Here is a 19644-nt window from a genome sequence, read left to right on the forward strand (position 1 = left end):
GCTGTCCCGCACCGCCCCGCAGCCCCCGCCGCCGCCCATGGTGCTGCCCGGCCCGCCCGGCATGGCCCGCTCCGAGGAGGTGCACCGCCTCACCGAGAATGTCTACAAGGTGAGACCGCAACAGGTGCGGGGCCGCGCGGCGCGTCTCCCCCTTCCTCTCCCCCCCCGCCCCGTCCCCCCCGGTTCTTCCGTTTGGTTTTAATTCCTTATTTCTCCCTCTTTTCCTCTTCTCTTCCCCTCCTCCTACGGGCGCGGGGGCAGCGCGGTGCTGGGGAGAGAGGAGGAGGAGGATGTGGCTGTGGATGTGGCTGTGCCTCCGCCGGGGGGGGCCGCACCGCCCCCGCTCCCCGCCCCCACCCACGGCCGCACGAAACGCGCGGAGCCCCCGGGGCGGGCGCGGTGCCGGACCCCCCCGGCTCTGCGTGGGAGTGGGCGATGGGCAGAGCCCCCTCCCCTTCTCCGCTCCCCCATCCCTGGGTCACCTCGGGCCGCCGCTCGTTTTCTCCCAACGTCTGAGAGCGATGAGCGTCCCGGTGTAGCTCCGCGGTTCCCCGCGCTCTGCTTTTTTGGTTTTGAAATCGGGTGGGGAAATTGCGCGTGGTTTGGGTCGCGGTGGCCGTGTCCACGAGGACCTCTCCAGCCCGGAACTTCGCGCTGGACGCCGTCCCTTCCACCCGCGCCGTCGAGTTGGGGTCAAGAAAAATAAAATCTAGTGCCTGGGACATCGGGATGGGGAAGTTCAGAAGCTCCCGCGGGCACTGCCGGGCCCCTCGGGATGCGGGTGGAGCCTTCTGACTGTGGGGTTGGGGTCCCTGTGCCACCCCTCTGCGCTCCCTAAATGCACCGATGTGCAGCCGTGCTGCTCCCAGCCTCGGGCAGAGCACGGACGCTCAGCATTGCGATGTCCCCGTGCTGCCCTCCCGGCACGGTCGGTTCCCAGAGTGGTTTTGGGGGTGACCCAGGTGTTGTCCCGGGGGTGCTGCCCTCGGAGGGCCGTGCTGGTGGCAGTTTGCACAGCACAATGCGTGCGGGGCTGCTGGGTGCTGCCGCTGAGCCATGTGCTCGTCGGCAGCTTCGTGTGAGTTTGGTGTCGGCCTCATCTGGAGGGCATTGCTGGGGAGCTCTGCCCCAAAACCACGTTTGCTCCTCGGGGGTGCGTTGGGGGGGTGTTGGCCGTGCTCTCCTCCTGCCTCCAACCATCGGCTTCATCACTCATGCACCTCCCCGTGCCTCTTCCCGCTGTCCGGAGCAGCCCTGCCGGCCCAGCACCCTCTCCCCAACGCGGCCGCTCTGCCTGGGGAGCCCGCTGTAATTATTTCCCGGAGCCAGCACTCCCCCTCGGAGTGGCTGCGCTAATGAGCTGGTGGGGGAGCTGCCAGCCGCCCCCTCGCCGCTTTGCCACTACAGGCAGCTGCCTACACATGTGGAGTAATTACAGAGCGAGACGGAGGATGCTGGCACCGTCCGCCGACGTAATCCCACCTTCCCCGGGCGCTGATTCACTGCACCTCGGTGGGGCAGTGCTTCTGCCCCTGGGCCGGGGGACCGCGGGGCCTCCTCCCCCTGGAGACAAACCTCTCATTTGTGACGGATGAGATGACTGCTTCCAGGCCAACCTCCATTTCATTTAAAGCTCTTTCTTCACGTGGGAGATCGTTTTGCAATGGTGCACGGTTAGCTCTGGGTTTGGAGAAAGGTTTCTTCGCGGTGCTCTGAGCTCAAACGCTCGTTGTCATGCACGAATGCAGGTGTGATTTCTGCCGGCCACTTGCTCCCTTTCAGATGTAATAAATGCTCAGCACTACAGTGGTGTTATCTCCAAGTAAAGTGGGAAGGGGAGAGAGCTCCTCGCTCAGGTGAATTGCCGGGGAAATGGTGGCTAGCTGTGTGTGCCGGCAGCGGAGGGAGAGCACTACAACACCAAATTGGCCCTTGGGGTTGGCTGTGCTCCTGGGTGCAGTGTGCCGTGGTGCTGGCAGTGCCCTGCTGTGGGTCTGTGGGGTGCTCTGTGGGATGCTGTGTGCCTCGGGACTGTGGCAGTTTGCAGGAGGAAGCCCATGGTTTGCCCCTGTACCCCCAAAGTGCTCCTGCACTGCTCCCAGGACAGCGGTGCCTTTGCCTTTGGTGGCTCCTGGTGCTGCTGTGCTCACAGTGTGGTTTCACACTGCTGCTGCTCGTGTTGCAGGGTGGAGGGCAGTGTGCTGCGAACCTCCCAGCCCAGGAACTCATCTTGTAGGAGATGCTGGGAGAGCTGAGCCTGTGGTCACTGCTGGTGGCTCCTGGGGTGTGCTGGCAGTGGGTTCTTCAGCCCTGAAACTTGGGTGTCCTCATCCTCCTCTACCTTGAGTAGAAATGAAGTGGTTTTGGAAGGGTCTCTGTTCTTCCTCTGTGTCCCTTGCTCTGGCACAGCTGGTGCTGAGTGCTGCCTGGGCCTGCTGCTCCTGCTGGGGATGCTCCTGGAGCAGCACAGTGCTGTTTGCAGCTGAGATCTGCTGGTGTGGGACAGGATGTGCCGAGATGGAGGCAGTGCTGGGGTTTGTTTGGGCATTAAATATTAACACAGAAATAATGGAAGGCGTTCCTGAGGCAGGGCTGACCCATTTAGAAACAAAACTTCCTTGTGGCTGAGCAGCACTGTGGCTGTGCCTTTGCAGTGTGGCCGTACTGTGGTGCTCAGCATGGTCACAGCACCCACCCCGTGGGGATGTCACCCCATTGATTCTGTGGGGCCATGCTCCTTGCTGTGATGGAACGATGCTGGGAGAACAGAGGTTGGTGGTTTTTCTATCATAGAGGTAGAACCCATCACTTGTGCTTGAGGTGCTGGGACATCTCTGCTGCCCTGGCAACTCTGGGGCTGTCCCCTTCTCCTTCTGATATTCAGCTGCCTGCCTCTGGGCTGGAGAGGGATGGACTTCGTTGGATGCTTTGATGGAGCATCGTTGTAGGGACCCTGGGGAGGTGTTGTGGAGGTTCACCAGCTCTGCTTCCAGCTGGCTCCTGGGGAGCACTCAAACATCCAACTGTGGGCTGGAGATTGTGGCATGGGAGCAGGAGGTGAACCCCTCGTGGAGTGGGCTCTGAGTGGAGAGGCAGTGAGCTTTCCCCCCCCCCCAACCTGCAGGACTGTGTCCTGGAGACCTCGTGCTTCGCATTAGTTTCTTTTCTGGCAGCTGAACAAAGCCGTGCCAATCCCAGAGAGCTGAGCAGCATTACCCGGAGAGGTCAGTGCTGCAGAACAAAGCAGAGCCCTTCCAACCTTTTGCTGCCAGGTTTTGTTGTCTGTGTTTTTCTAAACTCTTGCCCAGGCAGCGGGCTTGTGGGCGCTGCTGATGGAGCGGAATCGGAGGGAGGGTGAGATGTGCTTCCATCACAGAGGTTTTGCTGTGCCCGGGCACTGAGCGTGGTCCCCAGTGTGAGCTCGGTGTTTATCTGTGGTGTTTGTTTCTCCATAGCAGCTGGTAGCTTTCCAGCATCTCACACTGGGGAGATGAAGGTGTGTTAGCTCTGGAGCTGGCTTCTCTTCCCACCATGGGAGTGAAAATACATCTTAAAATCCTCTATTTTTATCTCTGTAGTGAAGATCCCTTTTTAATTCCCTTCTCCTGTGGGGCTATTTGTGTTGGAGTCTCCAGGCAGTGTCTTAACTTTCAGCAAACTTCCTCTCTGGGTTCCCTGAGTTTTACTTGGCCACTGAAGTGCCACGTCCCCCCTGAACCAAGCAGTGTGAGCCTTTCTGCAACACCTCTGCTCTTGGTTTGCTGCTGCCAAGCAGCTGTGCCATACCCCAAGGTGCTGCTGCGTGGCCATCGCCCCTCAGCTGCCTCAGGTTTGGGAAAGGAGCAGTGCAGCCCTCCCTGATGCCAGTTAACCCCCGTGCAATCGACTCCTGCAGTTACAGAGAACACCTCACTGCACATTTTGCTGCTGCAGATCTGTTTCTCCTTCCAAGCTGAGCGTGTTCTCAGTGCTGCCCTGGCCTCAATTAGCCCTGCAGCTCTCGTTTGCTGGGTGCTCGCTGTACCACCTCTGGTCTGGAGCATCCAAGGGCAGGAGGGAGCCCAGCTGTGCACAGCCTGCCCTGCACCCACAGGAGGAAATGAAACCATCACAGCTCGCAAAGGGCGTGCAGCAGAGCTGGGGATGAGGATGCCCGGGGAGGAAAATGAGCTCTGTGTGTTTGGCCAGCTTTGGGTGAGGTGACAGATGCTTAATCAGCTTATTGGGCACAAGTGTCTGCCTGCTGCCCTCCCAGCGTGGGGCAGCAGTGGGGTGGGGGCTGAGCCCTTTCTCCATGGCTCTGTTGTGTGGGTGTGCAGCATGGCTGCCCCCATCCCCTGCTCTGGGTGCAGGCGCTCTGGGGTGCAGCCATCCTTCCCCGGCTCAGTGGGTGCTGGTGTTTGGTTTTAGTGATGCTCTTGGTGCTGGGGATCGAGCAGCTCTGGCAACAAACACACAAAGAGCTGTTCTTGGGTGCGATCCGATTAGTCCTCCTCTCCCCTTGTTTTGAAATAAGGACCTCTGGGAGGAGGAAGGGCTGTGCTGGTGAGCTGTGGTGTGCTGCTGCTCTGACTGCTGTCAGAGCATTGCTGGGAGCAGGGGTACAGTTCCCTGTGTGCAGCTCCAGTATGGTACTGGTGGGACTGGGCGCTGCTCGATGCAGCAGCATGGGTTGTTCCTGGCTGTGTCCAATCACTGGTGCTGTGCTTGGCATGACGTGCTGCTCTCACTCTCAGAGCTGCCCAGAAGGAGCAGGATCTTTGCCCTTTGCCCAGTGGGACCACTGCCATTGAGCAGCATGGGTTGAAATGTGGCTCCATCAGTGCGTAGCCACCATCCCCTTGCAGTGCTGGGGCCCTTAAAGGCGCACTGAGCTGCCCTGCTGCCACCTCCACTAACACCTGGTGTCCTGCTTTCTTCCAGACAATCATGGAGCAGTTCAACCCCAGCCTCAGGAACTTCATTTCTATGGGGAAGACCTATGAAAAAGCCTTAGCAAGTAAGTGATGCTGTGCTGCTGATGCACTGCCGAGGGGCTGTGAGCCCCATGTGGGACTGCACGGTGCTCTTAAATCATTGAAATTAACTTAAAGCTCTATTTAGAAGTATTGTTTATGTGTTCATGTTGCAGGGGAAAATAAATCCCCCCCACCCTCCAGTTGTTGGCTGCAGCTCTTCGCTGAGCCTACGGGGTCCCACTGAGGGCTGTTAGATGAGCATGGAATTAATTGGGTGAACCATGGATTGATGGAAACCAAAACCAAACAGTTGTGACATGATGACTCCGTGCTGCCCGGGCCCTGTCCAGCCCCGTTCTGTCACAGCTTTGTGCAGAGGATGCTTGCTTTGCCTCTGATTGCTTCAGAAGCTTCGCTGCACATTGCCTGGGTTTTATTTTTTTAATTGGATTGCTGAAGATGCCCTTAAGGGTGAAGGCTGTCATGATCTTAAGTCAGTAGGGGGAAAAAAATTATTTCAGCCTCATTGTCTTAAATGGTGGTGTTTGAAGTGTGACCTCTGGGAAGGCCCTGTGCATTCCTGCTCTGTGCATTCCTGCTGTGTGTGTGCCTGGAGCATTCTTTATCTCCCCCAGGCCAGGCAGGGCTGCTGCATGCCTGTGAGGGGTCCCACAGCCCTCTGCTTCCCAGAGGGTGTCAGGAGTTAATGGTCACCATCCCAGGGGGTGTTCCAGAGCCATGAGGTTGTGGCACTTGGAGACTTTAATTTTTTTTGCACACTTCTGCTGCAAGATCTTCCTGCAAGCTTGACCATTGTCCTCAGTCATCATTTGTTTGGGATCCAGGAGCTGGTGGGGACACCCAACAGCAGTACATTGCTCTGGATGAGCTCTGGAAGAGGCTTCATTGCTGAGCTCGGTGGTGCTGAGCTGTACAGCGTGTTCTGTGATTAGAGGAAACCCCCTGCTTATCTGATTAAAGCTGAGCGTGGAGCTGGAATGTCAACAAACAGCACTGAGCTATAATGAAAGTCTGTGATATTCAATTATTCCACGGCACTTTTGCTGAGCAGAGCTGAGCTCTGGTGGTTACACTGGAATGAAAACCACCAAGGTCCTGCACATACCTTGCTTTCCCCTCCTGAGCAGCTCTGTAATCTTGCTGCTCCAGCTTTCTTCTTTCTCAGTGTGTTCCTTGCTCTTTTTGCTTGTTTGTTGTCTCATCCCTCCCTGTGGGGCTGAGCCCTTTGAAGTCAGAGCAATTTTTGTTTCAGTGTCTAGTGCCTATTCGGTGCTGCAGAAGTTATAATAGCCGTCAGCCAAGTCTATAACCTGCATTTCTTTTTTGCTTTTAGGTATGACATATGCAGCAAAAGGATATTTCGATGCTCTGGTGAAGATGGGGGAGTTAGCCAGTGAGAGCCAAGGATCCAAGGAGCTGGGTAAGTCACTGATCCGTGGCTCAGCAGGGACCTGGAGCAGAGATGGGGCCCAGCCTATGCTGCTGATGGGGATGAGGAGGTGGGCACGGAGCTGACCCTGCCTGATACATGTGAATAGCCCTCGTGCCTCTGTATTGCCTGCTAGGAGAAAAGAGAACTGCTAATCTTGGTTTCAGGGTTTGGGGATGTTGTCAGCACGCGGTGTTTGCTCAGAGCTGCTCCCACAGCACTTTTCTTGCTTTAGAAATGAGGAAGGCACCGCTGCCCTGGGCAGTGCTGCAGCCCTCGGCAGGGTGGGGGATGCACAAGGCGTGGGGCTAGACTGTGCCCTGCCTGTGTCCTGGTGTGATGCAGCTCTGATCCGAGCCTAAACAAGTGCTGATGCTCCACGCCTCTATTCCCTCTTGCATTTACTCTTTTGGAAGCTGCTTTTCCCATGCTCCCCCTCACACAGGGGTGCTGAGCTCCGTGCTCCCCGGCTCGCTCTGCAGTGGGTTTGGTGTGGGGCAGCTCCTGTTGGCCCCACAGCAGCTCTCAGCCCTCCTGCCGAGCTCATCTCACTAATGTTTATGGTGGCAGCTGCTCCACGCGGAAGAAAGTGGAGATAACGTTTGTGGAGCCGATAACAGGATACCACCCATCCCAATGGGCTGTGAAATGCCTCAGATGGGGCTGTGCTGCCTGCAGCAAGCCGAGGTACTGCTCTTCCTGGGCACACCTTGAGCTTATCAGGGAGTGCTGATAGTGCCGGAAAGGAGCTGGGTCTGGGTTGTGTCACAGGGCTGTGGCAGGCCAGGGGTGCTGCTCCAGGGTGGCTGGAGGTGCTTCTGGGGCTGGCAGCCCCCTCTGCTTCTGGATCTGAGGCTTCTCAATTTTTGGTGCCATTTCTGTGCCAAGTCGTCAACAGAACATAAAAACAGTGCAGATCCCGTGCCTAAAAGTGGTGCAAAAGGCCGTTTCTGTCCCAGATCTGTGCTGACTTTGCACCCGACTCTGTGCCTCAGCAGCACATGCAGCTCAGAGCAGCTTAGCTCCTGAGCTGAGTGCTGGGAAACCACTCTGTGATCCCTGTCTGCAGGCATGCTGGGTGTCTGGGCAGGCTCCTGCTGCCTTGTGCTGAACAGCGCTGACTGCATTTGCACATTCCTTGGGTTGCAGTGATGCTGCACGCTCACCTTGCTGCAACCATTCAGCCTTTGCCCACCAGACCGCTGCCCCAGCTTAGCTCTGTGCTCCCTGCCTGCTTAGAGCTTCACATGGCTCACAAATTCTCCACCAGATTTTAACAACGGCGTGGAGACGGGATAATCTGGTGCAGCAATGGGAAACCCAGCAGTAATGAAGCACCTGAGCTGTAATCGGCTCTGTGTTGGGTGCAGGCTTCGCCCTGCCAGCCCCACCACTGAGGTTTGGGGTGTTCAGAGTCTGATTTTTCCTGTTTGCACCCAAGGTGGTGGTGCAAGTTGCAGCTCCCAGTGTGCCCTGCCTCAGTGACTTGGGCTGGATTTTGCATCTCGAGGAGCTGGGTGTGTAGTCAGGGCCAGTCTGCTCCTGGTATTCCTATCAGCTGAGCTGCTGGGATGGATGTGACCCACCTGCCTGGCTCTGGTCCTGGCTCCTGCCCAGCTTTGGGGCTTGGAGGGTTAGACCCAAACCCACAGCTCCTCTCGGGTGCTCACAGCTTGGCTGAGAGGTGGTTTTTGGGAGGGTGAGAAGATGGAGTGAGTCAATGCTGTGCCTGATCAGGCAATATTTGCTCTGGGCTCAATCTGGGACCTTCTGGGACTCAGCACTGCAGTCCCACCTTGGCTCCCGGTGGCCTTGGTGTGGTCAGGAGGCTTTGTGCTGCACTGAATCCTCGGGGGAGATGTACTAATCCACTAAGTGGATTTGCAGCTGTTTGGGGTAGGAGTTTCCTGCTGCAGTGGAGATGCAGATAGAGATCCTGCAAATGCCAAAGGTCATCGTGCCAGCAGAGGTCCTGTTGGTGGGCCCTGTGCCCCCATGCTGCATGCAGCTGGGAACGTGCCCTGTGCTCAGCCAGGCTTTCTGGGGGAGCACTGGCTTTTTTTTTTTCTCCTTTACTTTGTCTCAAAAAAAAACCAAAACAAAAAAACAAAGTGGAAAGCTTTGCCAAGCTGGGCTGGAACAGAGGCTGGGAACAGAGCTGATCATTGTAATGCTGATGAGCTGCTGATATAACATCAACAAATCCTGCATGATCCTCTCGGCTGTGATAAATAAATGGAACCTTTTTGAAGAGGAAATGTGGAGCTGATTGTTTCCCTGTGCCCCCCCCCAGTGTTTGCATGAATCTCCCTCCATGTTGCTTTGCAGTTTCATGTCAGAGCTGATAGGAAGTCAGATCCTGGGGGGGTTGTGTCTGAATTGAGGGCTCTTCTCAGGGGCTCGAGGGCTTTTTTTGGGGCTGTGCTACGTTCTGAATCCTGACTTGTTGGTTTCAAGGGGGGAATAGGATTGCAGAAGTCCTCAGCAGCGTGTTTCTGTCAGAAACGTGGCTGTGCCAAACCCGGAGCAGTGCCATATGAGTGTGGCTGTGTCAGGCTGTGCATTACAGGGCAGATCAGGACGTGATGTATGGGGGAGCAGATGGGACTTCACCCTGTGCACAAATTGATGCTTTTCCCCCCAGAAGATAACTGTTGGAGCTTTCCTGTCTGCTGTGTGGCTCAGGAGGCAGCTGCCCAAACAACCTGCCCTGTTACTGTCTGCTGCTTTCTCTCGTTAAGGAGCTAATGCTCCTTCTTGCCTGCTTGGTTGCTTCCTTTCACAATGCTATCGCTTCTCCTGTTCACAGAGCAGGTGGGGGAGAGCTGCAGAGCTTGGCCCTGTGCTCTTTGGGTTTTATCCTCTTGGGTTCTGTGTTTGGGAACCGATGGGGCCGTGTGCTTTGGGCACAGGGGAGCGATGCCCAGCGCCGGTGCTCCCATGCAGCTTTGTGTTAGCTGCTTTTTTTTTTATTAAAAATGACCCTTCTGAGCTCGAGGAGATGGAGCCATGGGCTCAGGAGCAGCCGGTTCCTGCAGCTCTGCCTTCTGCCGGGCAGCTGGCTCCGTGCGTGGTGCCCAATCGCAATCTGAGTGATGTGGAACAACCTGTTTCACTGTTGCCTGCTGGGTGTGGTGGGGAAGGGCCCACAATGGCCCCTATAGTTCTCCCAGCATGATACTGTGAGTCACACGGACGCAAATAGCAGCTCCCTTGGCTCCCCAGCCCTCCCGCCCCTGTGTACCTCCCTGCAGAGCAGGCCCAGCCCTGGCACTGCCCTCCTGCCCACCCCGTGGCTCTTTGTTTCTGACCTCAGCTTTCACGCTTTGCTTTGCTTTCTTGGCTTAGAGCATGTGTGTTTTGGCACAGGGTGAAGATGGTGCTCGCCCTCTATCTAATTCCCAACGTGACCCATGCTGTTTGCAGCAGTGATCATCACGTGTGTAGGTTCCAAGCAGCCCCTTTGCAGTGCCAGCAGTGTGGCTGGGAGCTGGGGAGAGCTCCTCCATGAGCACCGTGCACCTCCTGTGCTGTGGATCCTACCCTCACAGCCAGGGCACGCAGTATTTTGCCTTTCCAGGAGGTGCAGTATCTCTGAGTCACATTTTAACTTCTCCCCTTGCTGCTGAGCTGTGTCAGTCTGTGTGGTTTCAGGGTGAGCTGTTAATACCTAACGAGGGCTGCAGCCTTCTCACAGTTGGTAGCGTGAGTCTGTCGGGTGCTGGAGGTGTGTGTGTGACTTCACATGGCATTATAGCTGCAATTCACGGCCTTCATCTTCAATCCACCACCCTGTGCAGGCTCCCAGCTTTGGAGGTCACTATGGGAAACCCAGAGCGGGTTCCTTAGGGCTCTCAGTGCAGGAGGAACCTCAGAGGAAGCCGGTGTGACCTGATGCTGGGTGGGCAGCATGCAGCCTTCCTGTGCTATGTGCTCCCTCCCTGTGCCAGGACTGCTCAGCTCTGTGCTGGAGGAGCTGGAAAAGCAGCAGCACTGACCCCGTTGGAGCACATGCACATAGGGCAGTGGGACATGCGGTGCAGGGGATGGCTCTGCCTTGCCAGGTTTGCTGTGAAACGGCATCCAGCCGGGGCTGAAACTCCCCACACTCTCTGTGATAACAGCCAGAGGGGATGGCGGAGGAGAAAGTATCAGCAGAGATAGCTATCTATGTCCTGGGAGGTGCTCTGCCACCTCCCTGCTCTGGGGAGCTGGGTGGGGAGCGCAGGGGTAGAGCTGCACGGTGCTGTTCTGGGGCTGTGTGTTATTTCTGAGCATCCCATGCGTTCCCTGCCCAGCAGTGCTGACAGAGCCCTGACACGGCTGCTTCTGCTGCTGGGCTTGGTCTGATGGGACTCTGCTTGGGTCAGATAGGAAGGGAACGGTGCAAGCTTTGGAGATGCAGGAAAGCCACCCTTGTGCTGATATACTCTTGAAGAGAAAGGAATCGCAGCCCAGTTGCAGCATTACATCACAGTTCTTGCTATCCTGGTAGTGGGAATTGTGCACTTCCTATGATTGAGCAGTCGCAGCCCAACCGGAGAGCAATTTCCTGCAGCCATGTCAGGGTAACCTTTGGCCCAGGCTTTCCCATTCATGCGTGGAGCTATTCAGTGCCCATGTGGGAACTACTACGGCTGCTCCAGCTCTGCCTCAGCACCGTGGGCTGCTCAGCTTTGCTTTACTCAGCACCTTGCAAGGCAGCCATAAAAGCTAATGGCTGCGGAGAGCCAGACTCTCAGTTCCCTGGTGTGGGAGCAGGGCTGGCTTGTCACCTTGCTTAGTGCACTGCTGCTCTGTTCCCTTCCCTGTGCCACCCTGTGCCTGTCCCAGCGCCTTCAGCCCTTTGAGATTTTCCCCCTTTCAAAGCACGGGGGCTGGCGCCTGCCCAGAACAAAGGGGTCAGGTTTTAATGTTTGCAGAGTTTTGAGACATGCTGTGCGGGTGCAAAGTACGAATTGCTTCAGCTGTGAGCTAAAGCACGTTGGGCCAGAGCGTTCCTAACTGCTTGATGTGTGCCTGATCCCGTGGGAGCAGGGTGACCCCTGTGCAGGCTGGGGCTGATGGTGCCATGGGTCTGAGGCCAGCACAGCTCCTGCAGAGCAGCTCTGGCTGTGGTGGGGCTTTGGGGCAGGATATGGCCCTTCCTGTCTGGGGAAAGCCAAGTGGGAACGAGACTTGAAGGTCTTGTTATTGGGAAAGAAGAATTGAAGGAAGAGTGGAAGCGGAGCTGGGATCCCTCTGCTGGGACAGCCCTTCCTCTGCCTGTGGTGTGCTCGTGGCCCTGTGCACACTCTGGCTCAGCCACCAAAGCTGAACAGACCCCTCCCTGCTGTCGGAGTGCTCCCAGCTCCGTGCTTGAAGTCCCCTCCCTTTACCTTCTCGTTCCAGGAGACGTGCTCTTCCAGATGGCTGAAGTCCACAGGCAGATCCAGAACCAGCTGGAGGAAATGGTGAGCACATGTTGGTGCTGTGGTACTCAGCCTGGGCAGAGAGAACCCCCTGAGCCCTCAGATCTGATCTCTGGAGTTGCCACGGGCTCTGCCAGGGCACCCAGCCCCACATAGGCCAGCTGATGCCTGGGGTTTGCTCATACTGAAGCCAAGCTGCTGGCAGCATCCCCTTCACCTGCTCAGCCCCAGCCCCGCTGCCCTCCTGGTGTTGGGTCTGTGCACCCTGGTACCCATCACAGGGACTCCGGGCAGTGCTCCAGGTGGCAGAGCTCAGAGCTTGTTTTCTCTCTTCCTGCAGCTGAAGTCCTTCCACAACGAGCTCCTGACGCAGCTGGAGCAGAAGGTGGAGCTGGACTCACGCTACCTGAGCGTAAGTGTCCCCGTTCAGCCCCTGGCCATGTCCCTGGGCCATCAGATGTGTCACTGTTTGGAATGTGGTCTCCCAACCCATTCGCTCTCGGGGTTGAGGGTTCCCCATCTCCCCCTTGGGCTGCTCTGAGCCTCCCTTTCTCACTCCCAGGCTGCACTGAAGAAATATCAAACGGAGCAAAGGAACAAGGGTGACTCCCTCGACAAGTGCCAGGCTGAGCTGAAGAAGCTGCGGAAGAAGAGCCAAGGAAGCAAAAACCCCCAGAAGTACTCAGATAAGGAGCTGCAGGTAGGCATGGGGCAGGGGGAGAGCAGCACCCCTGTGCCCATCACCCTCCCAGCTGTGTGCTGGGGCTGTAGGAGCAGCCGTGGTGACACTGGGATGTGGCCATGCCCAAGTGCTGGTGACTAACCCTGCTGGATCCACCACAGCTGGCTGTGTTGGTTGGGTTTTGTTTTGTTTTTTGTCCCTCCTCCTTAATGAATGAACCCGAAAAGATCATTAGTTTCTGTTGTGCCAGATCCATCTCCCTCTGGATGGTGTTTTGCTTCAATATTTTCGGTGCCTTCTGACGGGCGGCCCTTCCCCCAGCCCGCCCTGTGGCGAGCGCGTGCGGGAGGAGGCTGCCAGTGAATCACGGCTGCGTGACTGCGGCGTGGGCTGCTCTGTGCTGATGGGGCTGTGCCTGCACCACTCGGGGCAGGGGGCTCAGAGCCCCTTTGTACAGCTTTGGCTGCTGGCAGGCTGAGGAGTGGGGCTGCTGAGCATCCCTGGGTGCATCCCAGGGCGTGGAGAGGGGCTGCAGTGCAGTGCTGTGATGCACCTGTGGCACAGATCAGTCCATGGGTTTCGATTTGAGTTGTTCTCAGAGCTGTCTGAGCATGGCTTTAACAAGGGGTTGCTGTGTCTCTGTAGAGCTGCTGCAGCACAGCACTGTCCTCATCGGGGAAAGGGGAAACTTAACCCCAAAGCTGGAAATCAAGTGCTGCTGTCTGTAAGAGAATAGATGTTATGTTGGGACCAGATTTTGATAGCACAGCCACATATCATCCCTGCCAAAGGTGATCTAAGCACCGCTGGGGCTGTGCACAGGAATGCAGTAAATAACCAGCTGATAGCTGGGGAAGTGACATTCTTAATTGCACTCAAATCTGGGAGAATGGTTGTTCTCTCTTGGTAGCGTGAATCAGGATAATCACCAAAGGAGAAAACAGCTTTTCAGCAGCCATCCAGGCTGAGTGCAGCCCCTGTGCTGAGCTGAAGTGCTCTGAGCTGAGCTCATTTTGTTTGCAGCCTCCCAGCTCCTGTGTCTGTACTGAGCTGCTTGTGCACGGTTAATTGGAGCATCTTCAGGAGGTGTTGCTGCAGTGTGACTGAGGTGTCCCACGTGCAGGCTGGCACTTCCCTGAAAGCTGAGCAGCTGAAAGCACTTCAGAGTGCTGGTGTCTCTGCAATCTGTTGCTCCTGATCTCTGCTGAGAACGGACCTGTTGAGCAGTGAGGCAGCTCTGCATGAGGAAGAGTGTGGCATCAGCCACTGGACTGGAGAGGGGTCCCTTCAGCTGCAGGAGCTGCTGGTGCAGATGGGCAGTGCTGCTGGGGCCACCTGGCTCCTGCAGGGTCCCCAGGGCTGCTGTGTTGCTGGGGTTCTCACTGTGTACTTGAGAAAGGAACCCACTGCAGGCAGGAGGAGCAGCGATGCTTTGATGCCCCCACCACGAAGCAGCAGCAATAAGGGTAGCTCCAATGGCACATCATCTGTGGGCAAAGAGAAAAACAGGATCAGGCTTTTCATTCCCTTAATCTTTCAGCAGTAAGTATTTAGGAAGTGCTTATCTCTGCAAAAAAAAAAGAAGCCTTATGATGGCTTTTAAGCTTAAAGAGCAATGAAACTGCTCAACTGCTGGCTTTGTTCCCCAGTCTCAGATCAGAATCCTCCCTCAGTGCTGGAGGAGCTGCTCGTGCTGCATCGGGGGCTCTCACTCCATAAAGCCTTCCTCTGGGCAGTGAGGATGTGTTGCAGTTGGGGTGATGGTTTGGTTGTGTCATGGGAAATCTGCTGTTGGCAGATGCACCCCGGTGCCGACATAACTCTTCCCATTCAATAAAGCAATAAAATCGTACTCTTTCTTTGAAGACTCATCCACTTAAGTTACTGTAGCACTCAGCAGCCAGGAATCCGGTGCTCTGTCATCATCTCTGGGCTTAATGCTGCAGGAGGGAAATTGCTCCTGTCTGCCTCCTCCCTGCTGGCAGGGAGACCGCAGTTCATCCCACAGCACCGGTTTGGTCAGAGCCTGCTGGGACAGCCCAGGGTTGTCTCCCCTGTGACCCTTCAGTGTGGGTTCCCCCACGTGTAAGGCAGAAATAAGGGTGGGTGTTGCACACCTGTCATTTTGGGGTTGCCTCAGTCTGTTCTGAGGTTGCTGAGGTTTTAGGGTTCTGGACTTGGACTGAATGAGCCAGCAGCAGTGTGGGCTCAAGCTGTCCATCAGTGCTGTGAGCAGCAGGATGTCTCCACGAGGCCAAGAGAGGTGGCTGTGGTCAGTGCAGGGCCGGTCCCCATTGCTGTCCCCACATGCTCCTGTGGGAGCAGTGTAAGCATTAAACACTGCTGAGCCAAATAGCCTGGGGGTTTTTAGAAACTTTGGTAATTGAAACCTCATTTTCTACTCCCACCGGGAGAAGTAATTTTAGCGATGGGTCAAGAAGCACGGGCTGATGGGGAATGTGCACAACCAGGTTATGAGGGCTTATGTGAAAGTCAAACGGGGAGGGATTATGTAAAAGCTGTGGGGCTGCAGATGCCTCACCCCCAGTGTCCTCGTGCTTTGAGCCCGGTGGTGCTGTGTCCACATGCAGTATCAAAGCCTGGTGCTGGGCTGTCACATCCATCCCTGCTGCCTGAGTGCTGCTTCCTGGGGCTGTTCCTGCAACTCCCACAGCAGCTGCTGCAGATAAGCTCAACCGAGTGTATTGATTTTGATAAAGAAATGAAGCCTACAGCCTCTCTTTCTCTGGCTGAGATGCCCCGTGGCCCTTCTGGAAGGCAGAGCTCAGCCCATCTCAGCTCTGGGTCCCAACTTGGAGTGGTTGCTCTGAGCTGTCCCCAGGTTGAGCAGGCATTCTGCGTGGCAGGAAGCACTGTGCTGCAGGAGCGTGTTCCTGCACAGAGCTGTGTACGTGGTGTTACATAAAGTGTACAGGAATAGTAAAAGGATGAGGCACTGCCCTGCAGAGCAGATGTGAGATGGCGGTGTAAGGAGGAAGGCAGTGTGTTTCAATGGTGGGGGGCAGGGGGCTGTTGGGCTCCAGCAGCAGGACCTGCTGGGCGCGGCTCACCTGGGGGGACCAGAGATGAGTGGGGGGTGGGTTATGCCAGGTGCCCGCTTGCTGAGGTGGGCTGCTTCTTGTTGTGCTCCATGGAAGGATGTGGAGGCTTTGGGATGTGGCTCAGGGACTGGCTCCTCTGGGGTTGGATGTAGAGTGTACCCCTTGCCAGGGCTGGTTCCCAGAACCTGCTACAGAGGTGGAAAGTTCAGCGTAAATCCCAAGGCAAGGAGTATAACTCCCATGCGTGGAGTGGCTTCTGGAGATGAGGAGACCCTTTCCTGAGAGCTGAGGGGCTGAGCATCCCTAGGGCTGCTGGTCTCACCTCTGATCCTGTGCTGTGCTATAGCCTTGGAGCTGCTCTTCCTTCAGACTATTTGTCAGCTTAGAAGCTCTTTCTTAGTTAATCAGCCTAGCTTCTTCCTTATTTTATCCCATTACTTTCTAATTATTCTCCCTTGTGGTTCCCTAAATAGATCCCCTCTCCTCACAGTGGTCACTCTTTCCGTGCAGTGCATCCTCCCCATCAGTCCGGAGCTCCAGCTTCCTCAGCCTCATCTCCCACTGCCTGGTGCTGCCAGTTCCACCTCACCTCAACCTGGACAGGAACTCTGTTTTGGGGATGGCACAGAGACGCAGTCCCCTCCCTGCTCTGCATCCAGCTCAAGTTTGTGGCTGTGCCCGTGATGGCCCTCTGGTGACATGCAGAGTGCTCCCTGCATTTGGTCCCCTCTTGTCTGCACGGGTCCTCCTCCTCTCAGCCCATTTTGCTGTGCTGGCGGATGCACCCAATTGCTGATAAGGATCTGTCACAGTGATTTGTGCAGCGGAGCTCAGTGCCGTGGTGATTAGCATTGCCCTTGGCTTACATCCTTAACTAGTTCTTGTGTTCTTGGGTAGAATGGTTTGAACTGATTCTTTTTTTCAATGCACCTGCGTTGTTAAAGGACGTGGGTGAAGTTCAGTGCTGATGCCGCTGCTCCACGCGTGCTAGCTGGCTGCTCTGGGGCAATTCAGAGAAGCTTTCTGAATGGAGCATCCCCAGTGCTGCTGGATGGTCCCTTGCCCTGCTCCACATCCCTAGGCTGGGCACAGGGGAGCTGCCATCACGGGGCTCTGGGTGTCCCCACCCCACCCCGCAGTGCTGCTCCCGTCGGGTCTGCTACCCTCAAGCACTCTGGGACAGGCTCCAGCCCCACCGCACACTGCTGTGCTAATTGGGTCAGCTGCTCCGGTGGCAGCGAGGTGATGCGCTCAGGAGTGGGGGGAGGGGGGGTTATCTGAGGCTTCTCCAACCTAGAAACCCAGAAAAGCTTCCTGGAGTTGTTGGAGGTGCCTGTGCTGGGCTCGGGCACTGCGGGCGCTGGCCAGGTGGGTGCCACCATGGAGTGTGGGGGGTTGGCTTTCCCCTGTGAGATGAGATTTTGGTTTAGATGATGATTAAAATGAGAATTCAAAGCTCTGTCCATCGGGATATCGTGGTGATGGTGCCCATGGGGGCCAGGTTGTGCAGCACAGGTGTCACCCCCGGTGGGACACAGCACGTTGGTACCGCTGCCATTGGAGTGACCCCATATGGGAGGTGGATGGTGAGGCAGTGCCCAACGTTTTGTGGTGTAATCCTGTGTAGAAAGCAGTGCTCATCTCTGCACAGAGCAGTGAGAACACTGAATCTAGAGCACAAGCTCTCTGCTTGCAAACGGACGTGTTCTAACTGGCTGCAGCCGCTAAGGCAAGCCCTTCGTTAGCGGAGTAATTAAATGCGTAGCTGCAAAGCAAGATTGGAATCAGGGATGTAAATGGGGCTTTGCACATTGCAGTCGTGATTAAAACTGGAAGTCTCCCACTGCTGGGAGAAGCTTACCTGCCTGGCTGCCAGCACTCCTCCCCACCCTGACAGCCCGTTTCATATAGCAAACTGCTGAGTTGAAGGAGCTGAGCTCTGTGTCTGATGCTGCATCCCTGCTGTCTCAGGTTCCTCCTGGAATCCCTGGGCAGGAGCATCCCTGCTGCCAGGTACACACCTCTGGGCTCTGTCCCCTGGGCTGGCACCGGTGGAGATGGGGGAGCATCATTGTGCTCTGTGTGCTTCTGCCTTGTGCCCACGCAGGAGCTGCTGCTCCTGCTCTGCCTGTGCCACCCCCAGGCTGTGCCCACCTCCATGTCCTCGGTCCAGCTCTCCCTGCAGCTTCACTTGGGGGATGTGCAAAGACCTGCAGCAGTGCAGTTCCTATGTCTAGGTTTTCTGATCTGGGAGAAAGAAATTTCTCCGAGGGGTGAATGCTTGTGGCTGCAGGTGGGGTATTTACCCATCCTTCAGCCCTGTTGTTGCTGTGGGGCTGCCCTACAGCAGCCAGGTGCCGGCCTCCTCCTGCAGGGCCCCCTCTTGTTGGTGAGCTGCGTGGGGTGGTGGGGACTCCTGCTCTGCTCTGAGCCCTCTTTGATGTCTGGGACATCACTTATTCTCACTGCTTTGTTGAGGTTTGCTCCATTTTGTGTGTCTGCTAATAAATACTGTAGCATGCTAAAAATAACCATTTAACGTTAAGAAAGCAGCAAAGCTGCTTTGGGCCCTGAAATTCCAGTTCAGTTTCTGTCTCAAGGAGGCTCCTGGAGCAGGTTCAGCAGTGCCTGGGCTCACAGCTTTCTGGTGCCACTGCCCTGGAAGGAGCTGGTGGCAGAAATGTGTCCCTGTGTGGTGCGGAATGAGTCCTGGTGTTGGGGCTGTGCAGTGCTCCTCATGGCTGTAGGTGCTGGTTGCTCCTCACAGAGGAGCTGGGGACAAAGCGAGGGCAGGGGAGGAGGAAGGAGCTGCTTTAGGAGGTGGGGACATCTCGTGTGCGCTGTTGGATGTGGTCACAGTGCTGCTCTGAAGCTCTGTGCCGCTCTTGCACCGCATGGCTCTGCTCCATGTGCTGTTTTCTGCTCCGCACCAAACGTGCCCCGCTCCTGCTGGCAGAGCGCTCACGGGCACAGCCAAGCTGGCAGAAGCCATGTAGGTGGAGCAGGATCCGTGCCAGCAGCACAGCCTCCTTCTGCTGTGTCTGCAGCATCCCTGCCCGGTGCTGGCGGGGCCCTGCTGAGGCCGGCATCGAGGAATGGCTGCTTGCAGCAGAAAACCCAGTGCTGGGGGGGGGGAATGCTTTGTGCACACTCCCGTGGGCTGTGCACCCCATCACAATATGCAGGGCTGTGACACCTGGCAGAGCTGCCCCAGCCCCACGTGTTGTGCTTGCATTGCTGTCCCAGGGATGCAGGAGATGAGTGGGGGCTGCTGCCAGCAGTGGGGGTGGGGGAGGGCCCGGACAGCCTCCAGTGCCCGTTTGGTGAGAGGGCGGCTGTACAGTACAGCTCAGCCCGCGCGCTGAGTCAGCAGCTCTGCGTGGGGGGGTTCTGATGAATACGGGTGGGTTGGAGGGGACGTGCAGGCACGTGTGTATGTGTCCTGTGCTGAGGAGCCCCATGTGGGCATGCCCTGAGCTGGCTCTGCCACTAATCCCACCCATGAGCGTGTCCCCTGCTAACAGGTGTGGGTGCTTGCGGGGCACAGCGGGCATCACGGTCACCTCTCTGCTCCTCCTTCCCCTCCAGTACATCGAGGCCATCAGCAACAAGCAAGGAGAGCTGGAGAACTACGTCTCTGATGGCTATAAGACAGCTCTGACCGAGGAGAGACGACGCTTCTGCTTCCTGGTGGAGAAGCAATGTGCCGTGGCCAAGAGTGCGATCACTTACCATGCCAAGGTGAGCTGGGGGCTGCCACGTGCCTGGGGGGCTCCCAGCAGCAGCAGTGGGGAGCAGGCTGAGATGGTGCAAGCTGTGGGTTGTGCAGAGCCCTGCAGTTGGGAGCAGCAGGTGCTGGGAGGGCAGGGGTGCAGTGGTGCTGTAGGAAGGCATGCTGTAGGCTCCCACAGGTGGCTCTTGGCCAGGAGGGATTTGGGGTACAGTCACTCCAGTGGGTGTCCTTTTGCTATCTGCCTTCTCCTGATGCAGTTTCATCTGCACAGGGGAGATGGTGGCTGAATTCACCTGCATGTGTTGTGTCCACCACGTGCCTGGTCAGCGTGGTTCAGGGGCTCCTTCA

The 19644-nt window shown here is 56.7% G+C and overlaps 1 protein-coding gene across 6 annotated transcripts in view; it reads left to right on the forward strand.

Moving 5' to 3' along the window:
- The window catches only part of BAIAP2 (BAR/IMD domain containing adaptor protein 2), a 28782-nt gene continuing 9138 nt past the window's right edge, over positions 1-19644 (forward strand). For all 6 annotated transcript variants that reach the window (XM_065735345.1, XM_065735342.1, XM_065735347.1 and 3 more), the window contains exons 1-7: positions 1-109; positions 4924-4999; positions 6313-6399; positions 11800-11861; positions 12160-12231; positions 12382-12519; positions 19152-19304. In XM_065735345.1, coding sequence (XP_065591417.1) covers positions 38-109; positions 4924-4999; positions 6313-6399; positions 11800-11861; positions 12160-12231; positions 12382-12519; positions 19152-19304 — 660 coding nt within the window. In that variant the 5' untranslated portion in view covers positions 1-37. The remainder of the gene's footprint in view (positions 110-4923; positions 5000-6312; positions 6400-11799; positions 11862-12159; positions 12232-12381; positions 12520-19151; positions 19305-19644) is intronic.

This window comes from Cyrtonyx montezumae, unplaced genomic scaffold (genome assembly GCF_038088225.1).
Source record: "Cyrtonyx montezumae isolate F1298 unplaced genomic scaffold, pur_monq_1.0 scaffold_19, whole genome shotgun sequence".
NCBI lineage: Eukaryota > Metazoa > Chordata > Aves > Galliformes > Odontophoridae > Cyrtonyx > Cyrtonyx montezumae.